The following is a 26,193-nucleotide window of genomic DNA, read 5'->3' on the forward strand; positions in this document are numbered from 1 at the left end:
TTACTTAAAATAAGAGAATTATCAATACTCTAAAATCTAAAAATTACTTCAGGGGTCAATCTAGAACAGAGCACAACAACAAACTAAATGGACAATCGATCCACTTAAGGAGGGAAAATAGTAATGAAACAAACAAAATTAAAACCTTGCAAATAGAGACAAATAATAATGAAACAAACATGCATAACAGAAAAAGGGAAAAAAACTTGTTTGTTGGATGTTTCTTGGTTGATAGTCGGGTAAGAGGGAAAATAAAAAAGGAACCAAAAACAAAATGAAAAAACCAGTAAGAAAAAATAACTATTAGTTAGAAGAAAACATGCATAATAACAAACAAAATTAAAACCTTGCAAATAGAGACAAATAATACCGAAACAAACATGCACAACAACAAAAGGAAAAAAAACTTGCCTACAGGATGCTTCTTCATCGATAGCCTGGTAAGCGGGAAGATAAAAAAGGAACAAAAAACAAAGTGGAAAAATCAGTAAGAAAGCAGAAACACGAAACAAAGAACTATAAATTACCAAGAAAACATGCATAACAGAAAAGAAAAGTAAAATCTTGACCCTGAAAAAAAAATGCACAACAGCAAAAGTAAAACCTTTATTTGTGTGACAAACCCAAAATGGAAAACTTCATCAGCCGGAAAACTCAATAGAAAACAAAAGCAAAAACTGAAAGTGAAGATGAAAGAAACGAACCACAAAAATGAAGAAAAAAGAAAGCAAACGGAGGAAGCAAGTTGGTGGGGAAATGACGCAAATGGAGGAAGCATATTTCAAGTCGGTGAGGACATGATGGGAGAAGGTTGCAGAAGAAGGCATATGGAGCAACCAATAGAGGTTGAAGTCTCATGCGTAAATGCCCAAAAAACCAATAAATGAGCCACGTGTCAAACTGTTAGGTATGAGTACAATAGAAATTTAATTGGCCTTCTCTTTTATTATATAGTATATAAATATATAGATTCATCTAATTACATTCCTTCACCCTTTTTAGTATCCCAAAAAAATTGATGAATCTAAAATTAAACTTTGTTGGTTCTTAAGCTCTTATCGTCATGACAACTTCTAATCACCTCCTTTATTTCTTCTATACAAACTAAGTAGTAAGTTTTTCATTCTCCTAAGCTACGGACATGAAAATGAAACACCATCCAATTAAGGCCTCTCCCACTTTGTTTATGGAAAATGCTCAAAGAAGAATTTAAAAACCTTTGTTCTAACACCCTTAACAACCACTATTACCTATTTGTCCCGCAGTGCAAATACTTTGTTAATGCTCCTTCTAGATTTTAAATATGCGTAAAAAAATTTAGCGTTGAAATGAAATGGTTTAGAATCCTAACACTAGTTTCCATATATCACCATAATTAGACAATGATCATAAACATCTCTATTGAAAACCGTTGTGTAAATTCATCGCACTGCTATTAGATTTTGGCCACGTACATTTCCTCCTCAGTAATGGGAAATCTGTTACAAATTTACAACAAACTTATTAAATTCTCTAATCTCCTTATAACACTTGAAACAATCACTCCTAGCATGCCTTTTTGTTCACCGGAAAATCTAACTACATTGAAATTAAATTTCTCAAATTCTAACAACACATCCCTATTCATTTTCAAATCCTATTTTTGACATAAGTAAATACTTCTGCAGCCTTCTTTTAACTACAAGATTAGTTACAGAATAAATGTTTATAATAAAACATTTTAACACTCCCTCCCCCCTCCAAACACACCCTAACAAAGCCTTTATGTGTGAAAGAAAATTGTAAATTTTCTATTAATAGAGTTGAATAAATTAAAATTGAAAATCCAGGAATATATTAGCTATCAAACTCTATTTTATTTTTTACGCATTCATACGATTGATTAACAAAGTGAAATTATTAGATTAAAGTTGAACTGCTCATATTTTATTTTATATTAATCAAACTTAAATCATGTAATTAAATTTGAGCTGTTGAATATTCATCTGAAATTATAATTTGCTAACTGGATGAATGGATGAAAATTGAAACCGACAAAACAAATCATATATTGAATTTCTATACTTAAAAATTAGTTTTTTTTAGAGGAAAAAAAATCAAATTTAGTAAAAAACGGTTGTCGTTTTGCGTAATTTCAATTGAAAATAAAAACAAAACGGCAATGCTTGCATTGCATCTAATGAATCTAGGGTTTATATGCTGCACGAGTTGGTGGTGATCGAAAAGAATATACAGTTGTATTAGAATCGAGAAAAGCGTTAATCTCCGATGGCTTCGTCCAGGGACAAGGAACCAGCGCCGCCACATCATCACCCACCTCTTCTGAGCAGCCTCGTCGTCCGCCCCTCCCATACGGATGCCGCCGCAGCCGCCGGTGGTGGTCGGGCCGCCGATTTCGAGCCCGGCGAACTCCACCGGGATCCTCCTCCCCCTTATTCCCGCTCCGATCGATATCCCGATGAACCTGGTTTGTTTCATCTCTCTCTCATCTCTGTAACCCAATTGATGCGGATGATTGAATTAAGTTTTATCAATTTTTCGTTTCGGAATATTGTTTTAGAAACTGGCTTGGCTGCTTTGTCTGTTCTGTTACTATTAAATTGGTTTAGGGAAAAAAATTGTGGATACGGTGCGGTGTAAAATGGATTAATGCTTGAAAACGGTGCGAAATTGGTGAGTTTGTGGCTTCTTTGGATCTGTTTTGTTGCTATTGTTTTGAAGTTATATGTTTCGTTTTCACTTTTTGATGCATCTGAAAGACTGAAACCTTGTTGGATTTTTTGGTGAATTTGGCATTGGATGTGATTAATTTATCAACTTGACTATCGATAACGCCAAAATATAGTCATTTGATCTTTGATGACAACAAAACGAGAGAGCAATTGAGAATCCATTTCCTGCACATAGTCTTCATTTATTAAGTTCTTGTCTAATTTATGTTGGAGAAATTCAACTTTCGGAAAGAACTTTTTAAAAACAAGCAATTAGCAATTATCTTCCTAGAATTAGTCCCTACCAAATGTGGGAGAGTGAAAGCTTAGTTTTCAAATTTCAAGTAGAAATGTTTACTTGAATTTGTTGTATTTGATTTATTTGGGGGTTAGGCGAGATAAAAATTGCCAGTTTTCTTCACTTTAATTTGTCTTTTCCGCATTTGACTGATTGTACCTGTACAGATGTGGGTTTTCTTAGATCTGCTGTGTATTCATTATGTACATGCCACACATATGGCTCTCCTGTCAATTATGGAGTGTCAACAGTGAATAAACTTTGCAATTTATGTGTTACAGCTCTGATGTTGCCTGCAAGATCTTGGGCCTTCAGGAAGGCATGTTTCCGTGAACTCAGCATTGGATCATGTTCTGGGATTTTTTTATTATTTAAAGGGTTAATAAATGGGTTGGATGATGGAAATAGTCCATTCTGCATGAATTTGGGGCTTTTTGCAGCACAGAATCTGTTGCATGGATTTTCATTTTGCAGAGTTAGGGTCATATGTTTGGTTTGGGATATTTGTGAAAGTTAAAACAATGTTGTTGAATTCAATGCAGTCCGGGATACAATTTGAAGTTATTGTCATACATGCTACAGCGTGGACAATGTGCTAGAACATCCATATGGTTACAGGGATTGTAGGGGACTGAAACTGACCATTACAAATTGTTTTCAGTGAATAACCTACAGTTATTACCAATGCTTGGCTGGTATATCTAGGTTCTGCCGCAAGATGTGTTTGTGGGTGGATGAATTTCTAATTTGCTACTTTTGTGGAAGCTCACCTGACATTTTGCAAAGATAATGTTTACTGATGATAACTTCATAGAGTTGTTGGTTATATTTGGTATTTTTGTCATTGAACTCCTGGTTATTTCAATTCCATATACTGGGTAACTTTTGGATATAGTCCTTGTGATTATTATTTTGGCTGGTGGTTGTCATTTTAGTTTCTATGGTTTTTCTTGTTTGGTTGGTTGATTATGGGTGATTCAGATGGTTCTTTATTTACAACATGCAAGGCGGCTGGAAACTTTTGAAATATAGTCCTTGCGATGATTGTTTTAGGTTGATGGTTGTCATTTTAGTTTCTATGGTTTTTCTTCTTCAGTAGGGATGATTGTGATGGTTCTTCCAGAGTAGTAATTCCACATGGTTATTTCAATTCCAGATACTGGGTAACTTTTGAAATATAGTCCTTGCGATGATCGTTTTGGGCTGATGGCTGTCATTTTAGTTTCTATGGTTTTTCTTCTTCGGTAGGGATGATTCTGATGGTTCTTTATTTACAACATGGAAGACTGCTTTCCAGAGTAGTAATTCCACAAGTGGAATTTAGGAACTTCTGATATCAACATGGTTGTAGAGCTTCTGCTGAATCCTGATATTTTTCACGCTGATGCATTGGCTGGGTACACCAATATGGCACAGAAAAGGATGTGTTTCTTCTTAAAATGAGAGAATGCCCTTCTCTATGTCCAATTTCTTTCTCCTGTTGTTTTGAAGTTACTTGGGGGCATAATATATCCCAAAAAAAGGGTGAATTGGTTGCTGATATTGTTGCACATGGTTTCTATGGGGTTTATCTGCCTGAGCCTTTCCTTTGTATAATTTGCTGCAAATTGGTGAACTATGTTGCTTGAATCTACCTTTGGTTGTCATAGCATACTAACAGAGATTGTTCCAAAAAGAGTCAAACAAGTGGTTGATTGGGGTATTAAAGTTTGGGAGTATGTTGGTGGTGTTTGTTGGTTGTTATTTCCTTGTGGAGTATACATTTGGATATTGTGCTCCTGAGTTTGATTACTTTCAAAAGGGTAAAAATAACATTGGTCTATTGTTTGTCTTGTTGGATTAGTTTTTAGTAGGGGAGTTAGTCCATACTCTTAACCAGGTTTTGAACTTGGTTCTTATTTTATACTGCAATGCCTAGGTTGCCGTGGCTCCAAAATATGAATTTGGATTTGATATTTCAGATTGTTAGGTTAAATGATTTGTATTTTTAATTATATCGTGGTACCATCAGAGATGGAAAGAATTGGCATCAAGGATATGAAGGAGGTAACTTATTAGTGGAAAACCTTGCTCATAGAACTTGTTTACTTTACGGTAATATGGATCAGATGTTTGGGAAGTGGCATTGAAGGTGTTATCATATAAACTTCCTGCGCTCTTCCACACATTTTTAATTTTCATATCCATGAGGTGGAAAAGCCCTGTGTGGTGGAAACCTTCCCTTTGGAATGTCAATCTGATTATATGGCAGTTGCATGATCACAGTATTATTGGATTCTAGTGTAGATTGCAATGCTGAATTTTCTCTCACTCCCTGTAAGTCACTTATTTTCAAACTTCACTGTCTTTGTTTTTCCAGGATATAGAATTCGTGCAGGTTCCTCATCTCCAGTTCACCGAAGAGATGCAGATCGCCGTTTTGCTTCTGATTATAATAACTTGTCACGAAGCCGTGGTTATGGTGGTGGGAGAGATCCAGGAAGATATCGAGACCCTTCACCTCCGTATGGACGAGGTAGAGTAGGGGGCAGGCCAATGGGTAGTGGACTTGCTAGAGGGGAAGGCAACAATAGAAATAATCCCAATGTGCGTCCTAGGGAGGGAGATTGGATTTGTCCTGATCCCTTGTAAGTGCAATTCTTTCTGAATTCTGATTTTGATCAGACATCCATTTTCATTGGAATTACTTGTTGCTCTTACCTATCTTTTAATTAGCCCTAAGTTATTTAGAATTCTGGTTGTTAAACATCCTAACAGCTAAGATCATTTTGTGGAGATTATATCTTTTAGCTTTACTATCTTGCAGGTGTAATAATCTTAACTTTGCTAGGCGGGACCATTGTAACAGCTGTAATAGGTCTCGTAATGCACCTGCTAGAAGTCCTCGGAGGTCTTTTCCTGCACCTCCACCACTTCATGCTCCTCCTAGACGCTTTCCTGGACCTCCGATTGATCGCTCTCCTGAAAGGACTTTGAATGGCTATAGATCTCCTCGTGGGTTGGCAAGAGATGGCCCTAGAGAGTATGGATCTGCTGCTCTGCCGCCACTCAGGCATGAAGGCAGGTTTCCAGATCCCCATGTACGTAGAGAGCGTATGGATTTCATAGAAGATGCTTACAGGGGGAGAAACAAGTTTGATAGACCACCCCCACTGGACTGGGATAATAGAGATCGTGGAAGAGATGGCTTCTCTGATGAAAGGAAAGGATTTGAAAGGAGGCCACTGTCACCCCCTGTGCCTTTTTTGCCATCACTTCCTCACCATCGAGGTGGTCGGTGGGCTCGTGATGTTAGAGAGAGAAGCCGCTCTCCAATAAGAGGTGGCCCACCACCAAAAGAATATCGTCGGGATACGTTCATGCATCGTGCAAGAGATGATAGGCATGATAGGCATGGAATGGGACGAGATAGAATTGGAGGAATGTATTAGCTGCGGATGTTTAATGTACTTTGCGAATGTATTAGCTTCATTAGTTGGGATGAAGAATTTGAGAGATTAGTTGCTGAATCTTCAGAATTGGTCACAATGCATTGGAAAACTTTTTGACTTTGTGCGCACACAAATTGCGTGGTTTATGATTTTATCGGTTTGTTTCATTCCACTTAATCTTCACTTCAGATTTGTCAATATGTTTAGTACGTGGTTTTTTACTCCAAATCTTTGAGGGGGAATATTACTAGGCTTTTATTCTTTTGTCCCTCTGACTGCGAGATGAAATTAGGACACCCACCTATAGGCTATAGCCTAGAATATTAAACAACACAGCAATTATTCTTTTCGGCTCTGCATCTACTTGGAAGTAGGAAATATGGTTTATCTATGCCCTCAGGACCAACCAGTAAATATAGCAAAGGGGGTTTTGCCCGTTACTGTACTCTTGCAAAATTCAGTTGGTTGTAAACATACTATACCTTCAACACAAGCAAGTTTGATTATTGAGGGCTATTCGAGATGAATGATAACAGGAGCAATTAGTATGTAGAACTGGCTCACAACAAATGCTACTGTCAATTTAACACAAGCAAGGAGGCTTTCATGGAGTTATCAAATAATTTGGTTCCACTCCTGTCTATATCTGTACATACTCTGTTGACAGCTTCAAGTCAAGTTTAACTTTGCTTGCCTACGCTGTGTCTCGCTTTGTCGCTTCACATGGGCATTGTAATTTGTATGTCATTATTTGCTTAATTTCATAGACCACAGGAAAGAAAGCACTGAGTGAAGAAAAAAAAAAAACAGACCAGTTGATTCGACTAGAAAACTAGTAAACTTATTACGCGTTTAGTCTGTTCAACTTCGTTAATACGAAAACTGATAGAGAACTTATCAAGGGGTAAGAAAAAACACTTTTTCAATTTTTTATTATTTTAGTTAAATTAAAAATATCTTTTAACAAATAAAAACACGATGTCAAGCTATATGATTATTTTAATTTAATTTAACATTTTATTTGATTCTTTTATTCAGACTCAAATTGAATAAGAGTACTAAGACTGACAAAATCCTCCCAGTCCCCTCAGAATTTAAACACGACTACATTCTTAAAATTCGAACGTATTTAAATTAAAATAATTTCTTACCAGTTGATGTATGTGCTTTGTAATATTATATATAATATAATATAATATAAAAGTAGATATTTAACTATCACTAATTCATCCTCATGTCAATCACGGTCCTCTTTGGTTTTTAATCTCAGAAAAATAGCATAAGTCAAGGCAAGACAGTAACGGAAATAGCACATGGCAATAAGTAAGTAGGAAGAAGGGGAAATAGAATTATACCATTACATTATAACTAATTTTCATTTCTCATGTCTCCAAAAATTATACTTGTAAAACCTCTACAATATTAACTCTATAATAGTATTTCTTTCACCATTTTACCTGTATCACGGGAAATCTAAAAGCCAGCAGAATGAATTGAAAAGGCACACAAGAAACTGGTTACTGCTAAGACCAAAACCTCTCAATTGTATGTGCATGCATTCTCTTTAAGTTTGATGGGTTCGATGTTGTGGGAATCAATAGCCACTGAGCAAGAGACACGCCTTCGATGTTTGGACCTCACCAACCTCCCAACAATATTCCCTAGCGATCCAACTTCAAAGACAAGAGTCATTGGTATTTTTCCATTGTCCACCAAGCCAGTTAAGCTTGCATCAGCACCATATAGAGAAACCTTGCTTCCTTGCAGGTTCACAGACACTGTACGGGTACTCTTTCTCGATAGATAATGCTTCTTCAGCTGCAGCAGCAACGTGTATGTGAACATTGAATTTAACAGCATCAGAAGCAGAAACAAATCATATATTACCCTCAAACTAATCCTTCTATGTCAAAGAGGTCAGTGTCTGATATTGAATTTCATTCTTACCTCACCAGTTGCAACTGTCATCTCAGAATACATAAGATTCACTGCTTTAGAGCTGACATGAATTCCGAAGAAGGTTGCAGGGTTATGCACTGTCATTCTCGCCGAACAATTTACCGTCAGCATCTTGGTTGGAACTCCTGTCATATCCGACCCTTCTCCGAATAAGAAGTTGTGTACTGTGAAACTCTGGAAGGAAAGAATCATTAGGTTACCTTGAAAGTTCATTGATAATTTATGGTAGAGAAAATTTTGAATTTGTTTCTCTTCACATCAATAACCTTCAAGGCTATAACCAGCAGTGGATAGGTGAAGAATAAAATTTTCAAGAAGGCACTTATTATCATTGTGTGTGAAACAAATTTTCAGGTGGAAAAATAAAAAAGAGAATGAATAATTAGAAAGAATCAATAAGGAGACACAACTTGCATGATTGTGAACTCAAACGATGTCCTTGTGTATACATATAATTCCAAGTATCTCAAGTTCCTTCAATCTTCTCCCCAATGCCTTTTTTTTTCTCTTCAGATATGTGATTATTAATCAGATGTGCAAAGTGCATAAAAATACCCCGTGCAATCAGACTCAATTTATAATTTAGCTCACCAGAACAAGAAATCTACAATGACATGAAAAATTGGGGGTAACAGTAGTTCAAAAGAGTTTGGGGTATGCAATTTCTTGGTCAAACTGCATACTAGCATGGCACTAGCTAGAGGACTCCTTTCAAATCACTGCAACTCCACTAAATCACACCACATGAGTGCCTGATTCCACATTCCTTCCTGTCTCATTCATCATCCTAAATCCAAGAGACTCAGATAATCCTGTTTGAGGCACGTTGACACAATAAATGTGAACACCTCCAACCCAACCTCTGATAATATATATAGGCACAACTATCTCCACAAATACATATAAATTATCGTTTCCTTCTAACTACATTATAAAACCATTAAAAGATCTGATCTCTGATTAACAAAACAAAACAAATGGACACTTATATTATAATATTATCATACACACCTTCAAAGTCAACAATTTATTTGATTGAATTTAAAATAAACAAAACATGTCACTGACCGTGACTTAATCAACGTACCTTAACACTGATCCGAACATTATAAGGCCTGGCAGCCGCAGCAATGATGAAACAAAAGAGGGTGAAAATGAAGGCAAAGCCAAGGACCCCAACGAAGATCTGAGTCTTCCTAGAAAAGCCTTGTCTTTCCCCATAATACCCTTCCTCTTCTTCCTCAATGACCTTGCACTCATGAGGCCACCCTAATTTGTTTTTGCGGGTCACTTTCCTTCCCCAAGAGGCGATGTTGTAGGACCCGCCGGAGACCCTGCTCGAAGAAGAAGCCCTAGAGTGGTGCCCGTAGGAATGGTGCGAGGGCGAATCCACGGGGCTGTTGCACGCCGGCGTCGCGTGCGTCGCCGTCGACGACTTGTCGCCGTCGTGAGAGTCGCGCGAGGGGCTCTGCACGTAGTAAACGGCGCGTTTTGGCGACGATGACGTGTCCATGCTCGTGACGTCGGAATCGGTCTTCGCGTGCGCCATGGAATGACCCAGATGAGATATCGGTGGCAAGATGGGAAATTTAACGGTGCCCAGAAGAGGGAATTGGAAATGGTTGAGGGAAATTGCAGAATTCAGTGTTGGGGTGGTGGAGACTTGAGATCATGGGAAAGGTGAGAGTGAAATGGAAAAGTGTGGGAGAGAGTGACACATAATAAGAGTGAGACAGAGTGATGAGTGATTCATTCACAGCTGTTGCCTGTTGTTGTTGGTTTGACGAATTTGTGTTACTTGAGTTGTAGGGAGTTGGTGTCGTGTCGGATACAGTATACAGTGGTATGTTACAGAATGAATTTGATAACTGAATTAATACGACGACGTCTGTTGTTTTCCAGATTCAGTCAGTTACTTTGTGTCTGTGAGATACACTTGTTATGTCTCAGTTGGCGCATGTTCTCACCTCACCTCTTTTTCATCAAATTCGTCTCCGAAAGAATAATTCATAAAAATAAAAAATATAAACATTTAATTTATGTTTAAAATGTGTGATAAATTATTTTTGTTATTAAATTTATGATAACATTTTCTCATTAAGTTGTAATAAGGATGAATTTAATAATAAATTATATTCTTTTTTAAAGACTTTCTTAAAATTTATTTATTATTTTTTATAAGATTATTTTTTAATTTTTAGATATATTAATTATTTTTTCTACATGCAGTTACTTAATTATTATCTCAAAACATTAGTGAAAAAAATAATTAAGTGGATACAAATTAGAGAGATAAAAAAAGGATAACTTTAAAATAATATGAAAAATTTAACGTGATTAACTAAATTAATTAAGCATGGAATGAGTATTTTCAAGGAACAAGTTGTCATTAAATTGTTTGGAGGATTAATTAATTTCATTTTTTCATTTAAAAATTAAATTTAAATTTTTCATCTTTCAAAAATTAATTTATTAGCACCTCATACTTTCATAAACAAATTTGACATTTACTCATTTAATTTAATTTTGAATGAGAAAGGACTAGCACATTAATTTGAACTTAATTGATTATTAGTCAAAATATATTAAAATTTATATTTTTGTGAGTCTTATTCGATATTTTATTCTATAATTTTTAATAATTTTTAATTAATTACATGTTATATATCACTCCTCTTTAAAAATAATTTTTAATTTACCAATACTACCATTCACTAAACTTGAATTCTTTAAGGGTCCTATTATAAGAAGAAAATAAATAAGAAATAAGATGAATAAGTGAGAAATATAATGAAAACAATTAGTGAGATTTACACTTTTATTTTTCTCATCTCATTTTATCTTAACCCAACTCACCCACCTTTTTGTTTCTCATTTATTTCTTTCTTCTTCATCCTATTTTGAGTTAAGTTTTGTGGATAAAATAAATAAATAAATTAAAGAGACTCCATTAAAGAAGAGACTATTAAATATTCAATGAAAATTAATTATTAGTAAAGCTAATAAACATTTTGCACCTATAGCGTTCAATTAAAAAATAAAATTTATTAACAATATGTTTACAATGCATAAAAATCTTTACACTAGTAATAAATGAAAATTAAACTCAATTATCAAATTCGTCTCTTTTAAGCGCATGATACATACCCTTGCTGACTTGGTGATTGGTAGTTGATTATGTGAACTTACTCTAAACTTGTACTACTATTAAATTATTTGACATACGTACTCAAGAATTTGTTAGATGTCATTATTGCGAGTTAAGAGCAGAATTGGTGGTACGTACATAAAAATTGATGTTAGTTAAAGTACAGAACTGAAAAAAAAAAACTCGAGAATATCACTTTTGTTCTCATATTCTCGTATTCGTTTTGGTTGAAACAGTAGGATTGAGCAGAAAACAGACTTTCCTTCGGCATACAATAGATAACCAAGTTGTCTACAATTTGACACTTGTTCTTTCATTTGCATTGGCATGCTATCTTATGATCAATTATTGCATGATAAAACATATTTCAGGTCACAAAATTGTGTTGAGCACAACATGGGAAGAAATGCCCACTGACTGAGCCTGCAAATTAAGTTTGATTTGATAAACAATCTCTGGAAACTACTAATTAGCTTGGATATCTTACTGGATTTGATGCTCAAAGTATTTCCTTTTTCTTCTTTGATGTATCTCTCATTTAATTGTTTGATCATTTTTCCTTCTAAACATTTGTGTATATAGATAGAGTTTAAAAATGCTGAACATAATTCAAAATCTTCCATTGAGTTAACTTGCTTTCATTTATGTATTACTGTTTCCATGAAATTGAGCACAGATCCAAAACCTGAACATCTACATGTGCATCTTGATGAATTAACTTCATGATATGTTGAAGCACCCCCCATTCCCCCTGCTTGCATATCTATTTTATTTTATTTTATTTTGATCCTCTTCAAAATGGGAAATGTGCAAGATTAGTAGCTCTTGCAACTGCACCTGCAAAGGAGTTTCAACATCTGGATCTTGGCAACCATGAATTAATAACAAAGGGAAAACATCTCAAGAAATGTACAAAATTAGAGATGCTTTGGATTTGGAGAATTGGTTGGTGGTTGTACTACTGTTTTGCACACATTACGTTCACTTGTTTGTAGAAAAGAAAAAAATACTTGTGATTTTTAAGTAATTTGAGATGTTTTGTTTCACATGGAGACTTAAGCAGGTTTAGGTGCTTCTAAAATTATAAGTTTTAACTGTTGCTTAACGCAAAAAGAGGAAAAGTTGGTAATTCTGAAATAAAAAAGTTAATCTGTAATCCTCATCAAATAGCTGTAAAATATGAATTAAACGGTTCTGGTTCATGGACATTATTCCACAACAACCAATTCAACATTTCTCTCTTAACTGGCATTCTCATAATTAAATATTTTTTTCAATAAAAAGCTTATGCATGAAGCACACGTTGCTGAAAGTATATACGCGTAAAATAAGAAAAAAAAAATAAAAAGCTTCATACATTAAAAAATGATCCTACATTTTTACTTCCTTACATTAAAATTTTTTCTTAAGACGTAAGAATTTCTCAAAAAAAAAAATTAAGAAACAATAGGAATCCGCTACAGACACAATAAAAGAATTAGAAATATAATCAACGGTGACATTGGCCTCATAGAGAAGATTAGATTATTCTACATTAAACAACTTCTTCAGACATATGCTTGTCTATTTTCAGTTGTTTAATCCTTGGCCAAAACATATCAAACAAAACCAAGTTCTATATATCGAGTACTGCCAAAGATAAACAAAAACATGAACATGTACAGAAAATTAAGAGCATGGAAAAAAGTATGAAAATTGTTTTGAACAAAAAAGGGACTCAGAATATGGGTGGTGATATAACAGGATGGTCGGCAAGGCCCAAAAGAGGCCAATTACGACGAACGAGACCTTTAAATCAAAATCGTCACTGTCCCTTTTGTGTTTCAGCGACTAAGAATCAAAATAAGTTCATATAAAAAATTAGAAGCAAAAACATGGACCCCAGATGCTGAATAACGAAAATGGGGATAAAAATACAACCTTTGCAGAAGGAATGAAAGAAACACTTGAATCAATTAGGTTTAAAGATCGATTGCAACACTGCGCTTCCAAATCGTAGAGCTAGCTAGGGTCTTAATGAGAACAGCTAAGACAATTGGGCTTGTTCTGCAAATAAAATTTCAGAAAATACTACTAAAAGATAATTAATAGTAATAATCAAAACTATATTAATTAATAGAATAATCAAAACTGCTTTTTAAACAAACAGATCAGTTTGAAAATTCAGTAATAGTTTCATTTTTCTTTTATGTTTTCAACCATAATTAAAGTATTAGTATTATAATAGCACCAAAAATATAAAACTTTTTACCTACATATGGGTTCAAATTATGAATGACAAAATATACCTGATCCTATACATATTTGTAAATTTTTTTACAAGTGGGGTGCAGATAATTATTCATAATAATAGAATTGAGTACAAGAAAACCCGCAAATTTATGTTGATATCGATTGCGGGTACGGGTAAAGTAACCAACCTCACCGTGCACATATTATATTATATATATATTAATATAATTAATATATGTTATATATAATTTTTATAAAATAAATTATATTTTTTATGACTAATATTTTAAGTCTTCAATCTCTAAAAGTATGACTATCAAAGAGTAAAAATCCTAATCGCTACGTTTAATGATACAAGAGAATGAAAATTCTAAATCTTTAATTAGAGTTATTATTAAGTGATTAGAACATTAATTTTAACGATTGATACATTGGATAATTATCTTTGTAATTTTATTTATTTATGACTTGAGTTTAAATGAATCATTATTATGTTTGTTTGTTTTTAATATTATGTGTATATATTTTTAATGTTATGTTTGAGTTATTTAAGAATGAATTTTTATTATATTTGTAGTAATTTTAATTAAATTTTTATTGATTTATTATTATTAGTCTTATACATAAGTAAAGTGCAGATCGTGTGAATGCAAATATAAGTATACAGATACTTAGTGAACACGAGGGTCAAGATTAAAATTATTATCCACATAAGTATGAGACTGAATATGAGTATATTTTTAAACATAGGTATGAGGACGATTATTATAGGACCCTACCCATTGTCATCCCCAATTCAAATTCAACTATATATAGCCAAATCGACATTGATCGAATTAAAGAAGTTAAATTAATTTTTTGGTCTTCTAATTTATTTTTAATCTTCATTTTAGTCCTCTATTTTTAAGGATTTAATTTGATCTTCTAATTTTTAAAATCAATTCAATTTGATCTTTGTCTAAATTAATTTGAGTAATCTGTCTAAATTTGGTCTAAAATCGTCACTAAGTGATTTTAATTAGCCACATAGAATTTTTTAACATCGTTGACCCAATTTAGATGATAAAATTAAATTGAATTACTTTTAAAAATTAAAAGACCAAATTAAATTCCCAAAAAAATTAAAGAACCAAATCAAACCTAAAAAATAAATTAAAAGACTAATAAACTAATTTAACCAATTTAAAAACCTTGTGGGACTCACTGATTATATTATAGGCACAATGTACCCAACTTATGTTTGTATACTCATTTTGCGCTTCGTAATTTCGAATATTTACGTCAATATATATTACTAATTTAGGCACATTTGTTAATTAAGGTGCGTTGACAATACTTGCACCAAAAGAAAATCGCTTATTATATTATTACAGCATCAGTGATATTTGTTTCGGCATTTTTGCTCTATTGATACACTTTTTTATAACGATATGTACTCCAGGCACACTGCAAAATTATAGCACAATAATTTATAACTTTTTACTTGCCTTTTGAGCAGACTAAATCTTAATGATAACATAGAAACACTGCATTAGGCTGAAAACCATCAATCAATCAGCACTACAAAATTGAATTGCTATAACGAGTGGAGAACCAGTACATTATACACAGGTAAAAATTCGAGACTCCAAGCAGAGAATAGAATTCTGTAAGGTTGTCAAACAAATGCTAAGTTCTACATTCCTACTCAAACGAATGTTACACAAGCCATCAGAGTATGTAACTTTCTCAGAGCAATCAATCGCGTATATTCAACACTTGCATCCAAACCACAATGATTGCATTGTCATTCTGATGGCTTCATAAGATACCAAGGAACTATAACATGAAAAACTAATACGCCCTTCACTCTCAGCTTCTGTTGATTCTACTTATTTCCCCAGGTCTGATGCGTGAATCGATCGTTGATAGGATCTGTGGCATTGACATGCCTCCCGAAACAACAATCTCTGCCATTTGAAACATATTCAAGCATATGTTGAAACTTGAGTGAATGAATTATTATTATTATGAAATAACAATTTCTATAATTTGAAACAAATTCAAGCATATGTTGACACTAGTGTAGTGGATTATTGTTATTGCTATTCTTGTTAGTTAATGTTATTGTTATTCTTGTTCTCCTTATAGTCCTTGTGATTATTATTAGGCTTAAATATGTTTTTGGTCCCTATAAGTTACTACTTTTTCGTTTTTGATCCCTATAAGTTTATTTTTCTAATTTTAATCTCTGTAAGTTGACACATTTGCAATTTTGGTTCCTGTAAAATATTTTGTTCATTTTTGGTCCCTGTAAGTTTGTATTTTTACAATTTTGGTCCCGGTATGCACGAATTTATGGAGACTATAAATGAAAAAATTAAAATCTTAAAAAGAGCTAAAATTGGAAAAGCACCAACTTACAGGGACTAAACTTAGAAAAATGAACTTATGAGGACCAAAAATGATAAAATGTTAACTTAAAAAGTAACCAAAAACATATTTAAGTCTTATTATTATTAGTCCTAATAGCAGTAGTAGTTGGCGTGTGTCCAAGAGCATTGATATCCCAACAAAAACACACACATACAGCCATATATACACATCATTGCCTGCAACTTGGAAGTACATGAGCTAGCCTAGAAAATGATACTTACACATCAAAAAATGATAATTACACATGCCATGATAGGTATGCATAAAATCTAGATAGTATGTTGTACTAGGATCAGAGTGTCATCTAGAAAATGTAGAAAAAAGCATGTGAAGAACATCAGACTATGTGTAGGTAAAACAACCATTACTTGTTGAGTGCCTACATATTCCAAATTTGCAAGACCGAAAACCTATAGCTCAAATTTTAGTGCACCATGAATAGAGAGAGAACCACAGAAAGGAAACTCGGTAAACAAACTATCTTTGTAATATAACCACAATGCAAAATAAATATGCCTGATTTGACTTCTATTAATTGAGACTTTGAGTAAATATAAAAGAACTACTCACCAATTCCTTCACGAATTGATAAGTTTGGCCTAATGACATCCTTGGTGTTGACAAGAAATATATCACCAATATAAAGATGATTTGTAGGAACATAGACACAGCATAACTCCTCATCTCCAGAATAGTTCTGTAAAAAAATATTTTTTTATTAAAAAAAGAGAAATAATTTCAACATGCTATGTTGTGTAAAATATTTATAAACACAGATAATCAACGACAGTTGACCACAAACCAGTCTCATCAAATTCACAGCATCAATTTCTTATCCATATGGAAACTTTCCTATAGCTTAATGTATATATGGCTTTTAAAGATAGACAATAATTGGAAAAAAAAAAAACATAAAAAAATGCCAAAATCTAAATAGCAAACAACATCAGAATAATGGATCTTGGATGCCAGGAATGCAACAATAAGGAGCAATGATAATTGCCTCAGCCATGCAAAGAGTTCTTATTCATAAACAGATGGGTAAAATGTAAAATAATAATTCTATTATTTATCAAATCAAGCCAAACAAGCATTAGTTGTACATACTTTGTATTATTCATAAAGTAAAGACCATTGAACCTGTATATATCAACCAAGCAAGACAAAGATTAGCATCCTATCACTCTCAGAAAGCATGAAGCAAAAAAATTAGTCAAAACTATTTTTCTTCCATCCAGATTGACACATCTCCATCAGAAAATAACTAAAATTACAAGTAACAATAAACTATTAATTAAAGTAGTAACACCAGGGCATCTTAATGATACTCCAATTCAAGCAATGACGTAAGTAAATGTTCTGAAATTAAAAGCCACCAAACATGGAAGTATCACAGAAACCTGAAGGGTAACAGATGAGGTGATGAATCCAAATGCATATTCTCCAATACGTGGATGCCGAATGATGGCTACTTCTTTGAAGGCTTGTGTATTTTGATCTGTGACAATATGCATTTTAGCATAAACTTTTCTCACCCAATATTTCATTCATGCCAGTATCACAATTAAGAGTTAAATGTTGGCAAACACACACCTGGAGAGATAGCAGCACTAATCTGCTTGGAGGCATTATAAATATGACGAACAAGTGGCATTCGCTTGATAAACCACTCCCCAAGGCCCAGGACAGAAGCACCCAACCATGATGACATGAAAACCCCGACCAAGAAGATGAAAGTTATGGAAGTTATGAATCCAAGACCTGACCAAATATTAGCAAATAATTTCAACATGTTTCAAACAGTAAAATCAATTGAAAAAATTTTGTTGCTCTAACATTTCAACTTCAAATAATCCAAACCACCCCTGGGCAAAACAAAATAAAAATAGAGAAGACAAAAAATGAATATTATGAATATAACTTCATTCATATATGCATCCAAGAAACAGAATACTAAATAGCCATATTTTTAGCAGCCTAAAGTGAAAAAGAGATGATTTTCTTAAAACAATCCCTGCCACAAGACAAAATAAGTTGTTGACAAAAAAAAAATGAACTTTGTTACAATCTTTACATAAGTAAAGGTTAATTATGAAATATCATAAAACATAGGAACTTACCAAAAATATCAATTCCAAGCTGAGCATAGATAGGAGAGAAAAATCCATCCACGAAATGAATAAACCACCATGTTATATAGAAGGTAATTGCAATTGGAAAGAGAATGACACTGCAAAAAAACTAGCAGTGAGATATCACCAATTCAACAACACAGAAACAAAGGACCTTGCAATTAAAAAAAAAAAAAACAAAGGACCTTGTGAATCAGAAAAGGACAAAGCAACCACTGGTCCAAATATAATGCAGCAAATCTTAGATATGTACAACCAGAGAGGGGTATACAGGACAAGAAAAAATATTCTTAGGAGCAAGTATTCACTACTAAATCATCATTGATGACGTACAGTCCATCTATTGCTCCATCATGGTGTCCTTTTAATTTAAATCAAGTGATGAGATAGCAATGAGATTGTTACATATTTTTGTGGTACTTATGTTGAGAATTGTCATAAAAGAGTGCATAGTAGTTACTAGTGTTCAGTAAGTGTTTTGGAGATTTATAGTCTCTAGATTATAGAATCCAGGATTTTCATTGAATTAAGGTTTCCCTATAAATAAAAAGTGTCACTTGGACTCTTTGATATAACTAGGAACTATATATCCTCCCCTAATAGTGAGGAGAAGTAAGAGCTTTCCATTGTTCAGTAGCTATTATGCTCAGTAACTTTCAGAGTGCAATGCAACACCATAAAAAAGAAGATGCTAGTAGAAATAAAATGAAGATAAAAAAATTAAGAAAATAAACCAACACTTCAAAGAATATAAGGCATACAAAGGGCAAATTCATTCAGGAAACAAACAAGATCATGTGTATGAATACACAATAGGTATTATATATCCATACTTGACAACAAGATAATTGGACAGAAGAAAGAATAGCGTACCATCCAGTCATAAACTTTTTTGATGCCCAGCTTCTAACAACTTTGTAAAAAGTCTACAAATAGACACAAACAATAAAAAATGGGCAATCTGTGAGACAAATAGTCATGAAGGCAGAGTAAATACAGAATATATGCAACTAAAAGAATTAGATAACTCTTCTTCCGTATTCAAAACCAAGAAAACAAAAAAGAACATTCACTTCAAATATATACTGCTAAAAAAAATTCTTGCTCCATTATACAGTTTACAATATTAGCACTAGATAAATAGCTTTTTCATTTTATAGCCAATTTTACTATCCCTTTTCATTTTGAATACAATTTGATGAATCATGATACACACTGCTCATCAAAGAGAAACTACCAATTCCCCAATTCCTAACTGGTTCATCCCCAAAAAAACCTCAATCCAAGTGAAGGGAGAAACTTTCGAGTAAATCCCCAAACCCAACAAATTCAACAGAGTCCAGATTGAGCGAATTGGAGAAAAAAAGAGGAATCAAAAACGAATTGCGGTGGAGAATTGAAAACCCTAATTGGGGGAAGAGATCACCTCGCGTCCGGAATGATGCGGGGACGACGCCGACGACGATGGCTTGGGGGAAGGGGAGACGGCGGCATCGCCGGCGGGGGTGTCGGCGACGGGGATGAGAAGCTCTCGATCTCTGTCTCTGGTGGTGATGGCCATGGAGGACATCGTTTCGGAACGGAAAACCTCTTTCTGCTTCTGAAACTATTGTTTTCTTTCTTTGTGGGCTTCGCCTTCCTTCTTTCTCTTTTCTCTCTCTCTCTCTTTTTTTTTTTTTTATAAATTTTATTTGCTTCAAATATGTTTTAAGTCTATCTGTCTTTGAATATTCCAGTCCATGACTATGTATACAAATCATACTCGTTTAAATTAAGTCTTTATTTATTATAAAAAAAGAATTATAGCCTGTTTGTTCCTATTTGCGTGAAATTTGTTGTCAACAACAGTGATTCAAGTTGTTTGGTTAATTTCTAGAAGTAATAGTACATATTTTTAATTTAAGCTTTATCAGGAAGAATTTCTGTTTAATTTCTATAGTGTGACCATTTTCAATTTTGTCCCCTTTATTTTATGTCATTACTAGTGAAAAAAATTGTATTTGCCTGAACTTGAAATTGATATAACACAATAAAAATGCATTAGCACAATAGTGATTTATTTATAGAAAAAAGTCAAGATAGAGAGTAATGGGAGTTTGGAACTTTAAAATTAAAAAAGAAAAATACTTTTTAAATTATAGTGATTTATCTAATCAAGCAATTTGACATGGAGTTCCAACATTACTTTGTTTGGTGCTTGGCTCCTTATCCTCTGCAACTTTCCTAAGAAACATAAATTTGATATATTACTATAGAAAACTTTTTTTTAAAAAAATCTTATTATCTATAAAAAAAAAAAGATATGGGAAGAAAACACATTAATAAGAACAAAATTGTGATTATTCTTCTACGATAGTGATGCTATGTTGATACTTCCTCCTCTTGCATGTCATTGATATGTTGAATGGATGTTTTATATTGGACTTCCTGCCTTGATGCAAACAAAACTGTGATCATAACTCATTGTTGTCAAAGGTGATTTCCAGCACAACAAGCCTTCTTTTCTCTCTCTTTCTCTTTTATATTTCTTCTTCTTCCTCTTTTGATCTCCACCCAGATTGATAGCCTCCAAGAAGAAGAAGAAGAAGAAATATCATCCTTATGAGATTTGCAATAAATAAAAAACAAACCAAATAAAAATTGAAGTAGTAAAAAACAAAAGACTAGAGATTTAGCAAAATAAAGTCTTCGGGGCTCCTATGGATCTCATCTCTTTGCAAAATCCATTTTCTCCTTTTCAAATCATAGCCTCCCTCGTTGGATTTGTGAAATGTTTTAAGATCACAATTGCTTTGATTTTGCAATCAAATCACAAATAGAATTCAACAATGAAAACTTTAGAATCAAACATCATTAGGATATTATATTATAAACACCCCCCCCCCCCCCCCCCATTTCTTCCCATTCATTCTTCTTTATCCAACTTCTCGTAAATGAAAACCTTGCATTCCATCCTTTAACAACAACATCATTATCCCAAACTTAAGGTGTTTCAAGATCACTTTTAGGTATATCTTAGTGTACCCCAAATTAATGTCATCTCGTTTCTAACAATACTAGCGTCTAACACGTTGGGCCACCTAGTCTCCATCACAACAAAAGGAATATTCGTGTAGCCAACAACAACGTAGATAACAGATTTTAGTACTAATCCTAATGATGAAGTCATTTGAAAGTTAAATAAATGTTCTTGAAAGAGCTCAAGTGAAGAGGGAGAAAGGGAGGGAAGAAATTTTATAACTGTATTATTGTTATAATCCCTAACATATCATGACATTATCTCTACTTAAAAAATAAATATAATGTGATATAATTGATACATATATAATCATGGGTTATCCTCACTTAACTATAACAAATACTCACAAATTGAAGGAACAATTTGGATATTTAGTCATTGAATAAAAATTCAAATTTGAAAGTTTTGTTCACCGTAACGCGCGACTGAAACAAGGAAAGTAGAAACTTTTGATCATTGGTTGGTTTCCTTTGAGATTTAACGGCGTGTATTCGAATTCAGATTTAACGTTTGTTTTATTGGTTGGTTGGTTGGTTCCTTTGAGAAGAAGAATGAGTGGGGGCGAGAAAGAGGCTATGGCAGAAGTGAAGGAGTGGCTGGTGAAGACGTTCGAAGGCGCTGGGAAATCCGTTCCGGAATTCGAATACACGCCGCGCAGCGTCAAGCATTTGAACCATCTCATGACTCTCTCCAAATCCAAAGACGAAGCCGCGCGCCTCGTTGCTCGCGATTTCCGCCTCAAGGCCTCCGAGTACCGATCCCAAGGTTAGGGTTAGGGTTAGGGTATTTGACCATAGGCATTGCTTGATCACGATGCAATTTTAGTTGGATTTCAAATTCTGTATTGTAATTCACCAAAAAAAAATTAAAATTCTGTATCGGAAGTTGTTGGTTTTGGTTTTGGTCTCAATGTCATAATTTGGTAAATCCCAGATATAATTATCGAGACACTTATGAAACATTGAATAAGTTATATCCAATTAGTTAAAAATTATAGCCTTCAGCCGTGGAAACATTTGAGCATTGTCAATTTTTAAAACCATCGATGCCGATGATGATTTGATATTGCAGCTGCAAGGATTAGGGAGATTTTGGAGAATTTGGGATTGGCACAGGAGAGCTTGCCTTCTAATGTGGTTACATCCGCACAAGTTCTTGCGAATGTGGCCAACTTGTTGAATATAAGAGATACTGAAATGAGTAGGTGTGTTTTGTTTACTTTCACCATTGTTGTTTTTTGTTTCTGCATCAATATTTGAAGTTTGAATATTGAACTCACCCCTGGAATCTGTGTTTAGCTTTCTTGTGGCAATGGGTGATATTTCCTTGAGGAAGACTGAAGTGGAGGAAAAAAGGGCCGAAGTGAACAAGGAATCCAAGCTTCTACTTGATTATACCAGAAAGGCCATAGCTAGGCTAACATATTTAAAAAGGTACATTTTCAAATTAGTTAAGCAGGGCTTTAAATTCTATTGTCAAAATTGCAGAAAATTGTAGGTATATAATTGTAGGTGTGGTGTTGTGGAAGCCTCCAAAACTGCAATATAAAACTATGTAATTGAGTGTTTTTATGTATTCATGATGTGTTTTACATTGCAGTTGCCTTGCAAGTTTTGGTTGCATTGTGGCAATCACGACCTAATGCAGTTGTTACGCCCACTGCAACTGAGATATTGCAGCTGCATTACATGATGTCTCCGCAGATATTATATTCAGCTTTTTGGCATAATATACTCTCTTGTTATCGGTTATTTTGCTAAGTTTGCATGAAGTAATTTTTATGCAGAACACTTGCTCAGTTAGAAGACGAGGTTGCTCCATGTGAGGCTCAGAAGGAAAGTTGGGAGACAAACTTAAAAGTAATGGCTGCTAAAGAAAGACAGTACAACCAACAATGTGACAACTACAAGGTATGGTGTCTTTTTTTTTCCTCCTTGTGGGGGGAGGGATGCTCGATAAATAAGATCTTCGAGGTGAGATATATGTTGGGAATGTATATGATATATTGGGTTGGATGTGGATTTATCTTTAGCACACAAGAGATATAAATAGAGAAAAGAAAAGGATGGGAATGAGAACAACCAGAAAATGTTGTAGAAATCTTTAGTCGTTGAGGAAAAAGCAATAATCCCATACCCATTAAACCTCTTTTATACTATGATGCTTATGATATATTATCCCTTGAGTTTGTGCACTTTTGATCAAATTTTATTTCTTCTGATATTATGATTCCTTTTTTGATCTCCCTAGATGATTTCCTTCAACATCCTTTCCGATCTCCCTCTTCTCCTTTTTCCTGTGCTAAAATCCATGTAATATACTCTTCTAACTGACACCTCTTGTAGCCTTCTTTGTACATATCCAAACCACTTGAACCGATTTTCTATCATCTTTTTCTCAATGGGTGCTACACCAATATTCTCTCGTATAACGTCATTTCGGATTCTCTCTTTTCTTGTATGATCACGCATTCATCTTAACATTCTCATTTCCTCGTTGGCTGCAGTCACTGATATTTATGACAGATTTTTGGCTAACTGCCATGTGCCCCTGCCACCATTAATAAATTAATAAATAACATTGAATTGTTGTACTCTTCATGTTATTCTATCATGTTTTTTTTATACTTCTGATTCTTATCTTTTTACATGCTAAATAACATTTGGTGCAGAGAATGCTGGATCGTTCTGGTTATACCCCAGAGGTTAGCCATGGGATTTTGGTTGAGATGGCTGAGCATAGAAAGGAGTTAGAGAAGAAGACTAAGCCCATCCTTGATACTCTGAGGAGTTACCAAGATTTGCCTCCGGTATTTCATTTTTTACATGCTTTCTGTTTGTTATAATTCTTGACTCTTTTAAAACTACGTTGTGTTTATTCTTACATTTCTGTTGATTGGGATTGTCCAGGATAAAGCTTTGGCTGCCTTAGCAATTGAGGATAAGAAGAGGCAGTATGCCGATGCTGAGAAGTATCTTGAAGATGTATTGCAGTCAGCTCTTGCTAGTTCTGAGTGATATAGTACTATAGTTTTTTTTTTTGTTTTTTTGTAAATTTGCTTGCTTTTAAGATTCTATTTTTCAACCTTGCTAAAGATGTGTATGGAGAAGTGTGTTACGTAAGTTGGCTTTGCTTGGATTGAATGGGATCAGGTGCAGTTGTATTTTAAATTGCACATCATGCAGTCATCGTCCAATTCTCAGGAAAAATTGTTGCATATAATTCTTTGATTCTTTCATATTTTATCTTAAAATCAAAATTTTGAATGGTGAGTATCACAATTGCAGAGAATCCTGAACCTTGCTATGCACACAATACTGTTATGTTAGTTGCAATATCATGTTTACTCAATAATAATGATGTTTGGTAGTAGTAGTACTGTAGTAGTCATCCTAAGATTACAAGAGCCTTTAGCCCTAAGAGGAGTGTTAAACACATTTTGCAGAGGAACAACTTTCATTAATAATGGTAAAGCACAAATTACAGTACAAATAAAAAGCTGGAATGAAATCCTATATTTACTAAAAAAAAAAAAAGGCTATTAACCCACTGACCTACAACAACCTCTTGCTCCTATAACAAATCTTCATATTTGTGAAACACTTATAAATTATGTTAGATTTACAATAATCAATTTAAATTGGGATTCAGAGAAAGAACAATTTCTTTTATATTCTTTATAATTAAGTCATGTCTTAACATTTTTTTTTTCAAATAATCAAAATTTTATTATATATTTTAAGCTTTTATTTATATGATTCAAATGATTTTTGTTTATTTTTAAAGACTTCTAATTACCTCGAAATTTGACTGAAAAGTAAAACCTTAATTACAATAGTATTTTAAAAAAAATCATATCACTATTAAATAGTGACGTGATGTGGCATACAATTAATAATGGCACCTTTTATGGTATTTCTTTCACAGGGATATCGACTTGTCATGCAATCATTTAAAAATTATAGACTATTTTTAAATTTATAAAAACTCAAATTAATGTTTTTTGTTGAAAAATTAAATCTAGTAAAATTAAAATTTGTAAGAGATTCAATTGCCATGCTTATTGGTTTAGGCTACACGTGCAATATGAGATTGGATCCAAGACCCGATTTTGAGAACTCTAGGATGATGAGACATTAAAGACCAAATTCCTGCGTGAGACGGGTCCAGGTAATGGGCTTAGATACATTTACTCTAAAATCATTAAAGTAATTAAAATAATTATGGTTTATATTGAAAATTTGAAATGCTTTGAAAAGTATTTTTTATACTAAATAGTTGGTTCGAATCTAATCTGATTGACAAAATAAATCAAAATTCAATATACCACTCAACCCATATTTTTTAATGGGTAATAAAATATGAGCATTCATGCATTACAAAGACTCAAATGATATATATATCTTCTATCTTCATGCATCGTGATCTATTTTTTTAATAGTTTCAATTCGGGTTAGAGCTAAACACATTGTCACCCTAGAAAATAGTAATTGATTAAAGTTGCATGCCTATAATTCCATCTCTTTTCCACATTTTCCAATAGCTTGAAATTAGCATGTGCAATATAGGTAATCCAATGGCATGAGTATCATTATACTACTTCCATCCACTTCCATCCCATATATCAGAAACAAAAGGTAATTTTTTCTTGCTAAATTTATTTTTTATCCCTAATGATTACATTCATTTTCCCATAAAAGTGGCGTCTTTATTGAGCTATCAATAAAATAAGGTAAGCTTATTGGTTGAAAAATTATCTTTTGAAAAGTAATCATGGATAGTCATGGAATATAATTAAAATTTATGATAAATTAACTAATATGATTACTTTTATTCATCTTGATGAAT

General features: G+C 33.6%; 4 protein-coding genes and 1 non-coding gene across 6 annotated transcripts; 2 read left to right on the forward strand and 3 right to left on the reverse strand.

The window, feature by feature from the left end:
* The first annotated feature begins 2,167 nt into the window (after positions 1 to 2,167).
* On the forward strand, positions 2,168 to 6,623 carry LOC114418544. Of its 2 annotated transcripts, none has more exons than XM_028383959.1 (3): positions 2,168 to 2,467; positions 5,369 to 5,636; positions 5,816 to 6,623. In XM_028383959.1, exons 1-3 carry the CDS (start codon positions 2,269 to 2,271, stop codon positions 6,438 to 6,440), a joined length of 1,092 nt encoding a protein of 363 aa, XP_028239760.1. In that variant the 5' UTR covers positions 2,168 to 2,268; the 3' UTR covers positions 6,441 to 6,623. The 2 variants fall into 2 exon arrangements, with proteins under 2 accessions (XP_028239760.1, XP_028239761.1); XM_028383960.1 differs by having other exon boundaries at positions 2,357 to 2,467; positions 3,291 to 5,636.
* Positions 6,624 to 7,768: 1,145 nt separating this feature from the next.
* On the reverse strand, positions 7,769 to 10,292 carry LOC114418545. Its single transcript, XM_028383961.1, has 3 exons — positions 9,487 to 10,292; positions 8,388 to 8,573; positions 7,769 to 8,258 (listed from the first exon to the last, which is right to left on the reverse strand). Exons 1-3 carry the CDS (start codon positions 9,946 to 9,948, stop codon positions 7,980 to 7,982), a joined length of 927 nt encoding a protein of 308 aa, XP_028239762.1. The 5' UTR covers positions 9,949 to 10,292; the 3' UTR covers positions 7,769 to 7,979.
* A 2,968-nt stretch (positions 10,293 to 13,260) lies between these two features.
* On the reverse strand, positions 13,261 to 13,360 carry LOC114420765. The gene has a single exon (XR_003668398.1). It is a non-coding gene; the product is annotated as a small nucleolar RNA Z43 (small nucleolar RNA).
* A 1,925-nt stretch (positions 13,361 to 15,285) lies between these two features.
* LOC114418547 (protein LIKE COV 1-like) lies at positions 15,286 to 20,006 on the reverse strand. Its single transcript, XM_028383963.1, has 7 exons — positions 19,753 to 20,006; positions 19,200 to 19,252; positions 18,315 to 18,424; positions 17,788 to 17,955; positions 17,595 to 17,692; positions 16,765 to 16,891; positions 15,286 to 15,728 (listed from the first exon to the last, which is right to left on the reverse strand). The coding sequence occupies exons 1-7, from the start codon at positions 19,894 to 19,896 to the stop codon at positions 15,631 to 15,633; spliced, it is 798 nt and encodes a 265-aa protein (XP_028239764.1). The 5' UTR covers positions 19,897 to 20,006; the 3' UTR covers positions 15,286 to 15,630.
* A 1,654-nt stretch (positions 20,007 to 21,660) lies between these two features.
* On the forward strand, positions 21,661 to 24,567 carry LOC114418548 (AUGMIN subunit 1-like). Its single transcript, XM_028383964.1, has 6 exons — positions 21,661 to 22,110; positions 22,417 to 22,549; positions 22,644 to 22,778; positions 23,132 to 23,255; positions 24,017 to 24,154; positions 24,255 to 24,567. The coding sequence occupies exons 1-6, from the start codon at positions 21,897 to 21,899 to the stop codon at positions 24,360 to 24,362; spliced, it is 852 nt and encodes a 283-aa protein (XP_028239765.1). The 5' UTR covers positions 21,661 to 21,896; the 3' UTR covers positions 24,363 to 24,567.
* The last annotated feature ends 1,626 nt before the right edge of the window (positions 24,568 to 26,193 follow it).

The sequence above is a fragment of the Glycine soja genome, chromosome 7 (assembly GCF_004193775.1).
Source record: "Glycine soja cultivar W05 chromosome 7, ASM419377v2, whole genome shotgun sequence".
In the NCBI taxonomy this organism is placed as follows: Eukaryota; Viridiplantae; Streptophyta; class Magnoliopsida; order Fabales; family Fabaceae; genus Glycine; species Glycine soja.

Bases quoted from the DNA above. Each gene is read 5' to 3' on its own strand.
- LOC114418545 (XM_028383961.1), bottom strand. From the start codon at position 9,948: ATGGCGCACGCGAAGACCGATTCCGACGTCACGAGCATGGACACGTCA. The intron at 8,574-9,486 runs GTACGTTGATTA...CTTTCCTTCCAG, and splicing joins ATGTTCGGATCAGTGTTAAG to AGTTTCACAGTACACAACTT. The intron at 8,259-8,387 runs GTAAGAATGAAA...TTGCTGCTGCAG, and splicing joins TGACAGTTGCAACTGGTGAG to CTGAAGAAGCATTATCTATC.
- LOC114418548 (XM_028383964.1), top strand. From the start codon at position 21,897: ATGAGTGGGGGCGAGAAAGAGGCTATGGCAGAAGTGAAGGAGTGGCTG. The intron at 22,111-22,416 runs GTTAGGGTTAGG...TTGATATTGCAG, and splicing joins CTCCGAGTACCGATCCCAAG to CTGCAAGGATTAGGGAGATT. The intron at 24,155-24,254 runs GTATTTCATTTT...GGGATTGTCCAG, and splicing joins GTTACCAAGATTTGCCTCCG to GATAAAGCTTTGGCTGCCTT.
- LOC114418544 (XM_028383959.1), top strand. From the start codon at position 2,269: ATGGCTTCGTCCAGGGACAAGGAACCAGCGCCGCCACATCATCACCCA. The intron at 2,468-5,368 runs GTTTGTTTCATC...TTGTTTTTCCAG, and splicing joins TCGATATCCCGATGAACCTG to GATATAGAATTCGTGCAGGT. The intron at 5,637-5,815 runs GTAAGTGCAATT...ACTATCTTGCAG, and splicing joins TGGATTTGTCCTGATCCCTT to GTGTAATAATCTTAACTTTG.
- LOC114418547 (XM_028383963.1), bottom strand. From the start codon at position 19,896: ATGTCCTCCATGGCCATCACCACCAGAGACAGAGATCGAGAGCTTCTC. The intron at 17,956-18,314 runs GTAAGTTCCTAT...ATATTTGGTCAG, and splicing joins GCTTGGAATTGATATTTTTG to GTCTTGGATTCATAACTTCC. The intron at 15,729-16,764 runs GTGAGTAGTTCT...TTCAAATGGCAG, and splicing joins ATCAATTCGTGAAGGAATTG to AGATTGTTGTTTCGGGAGGC.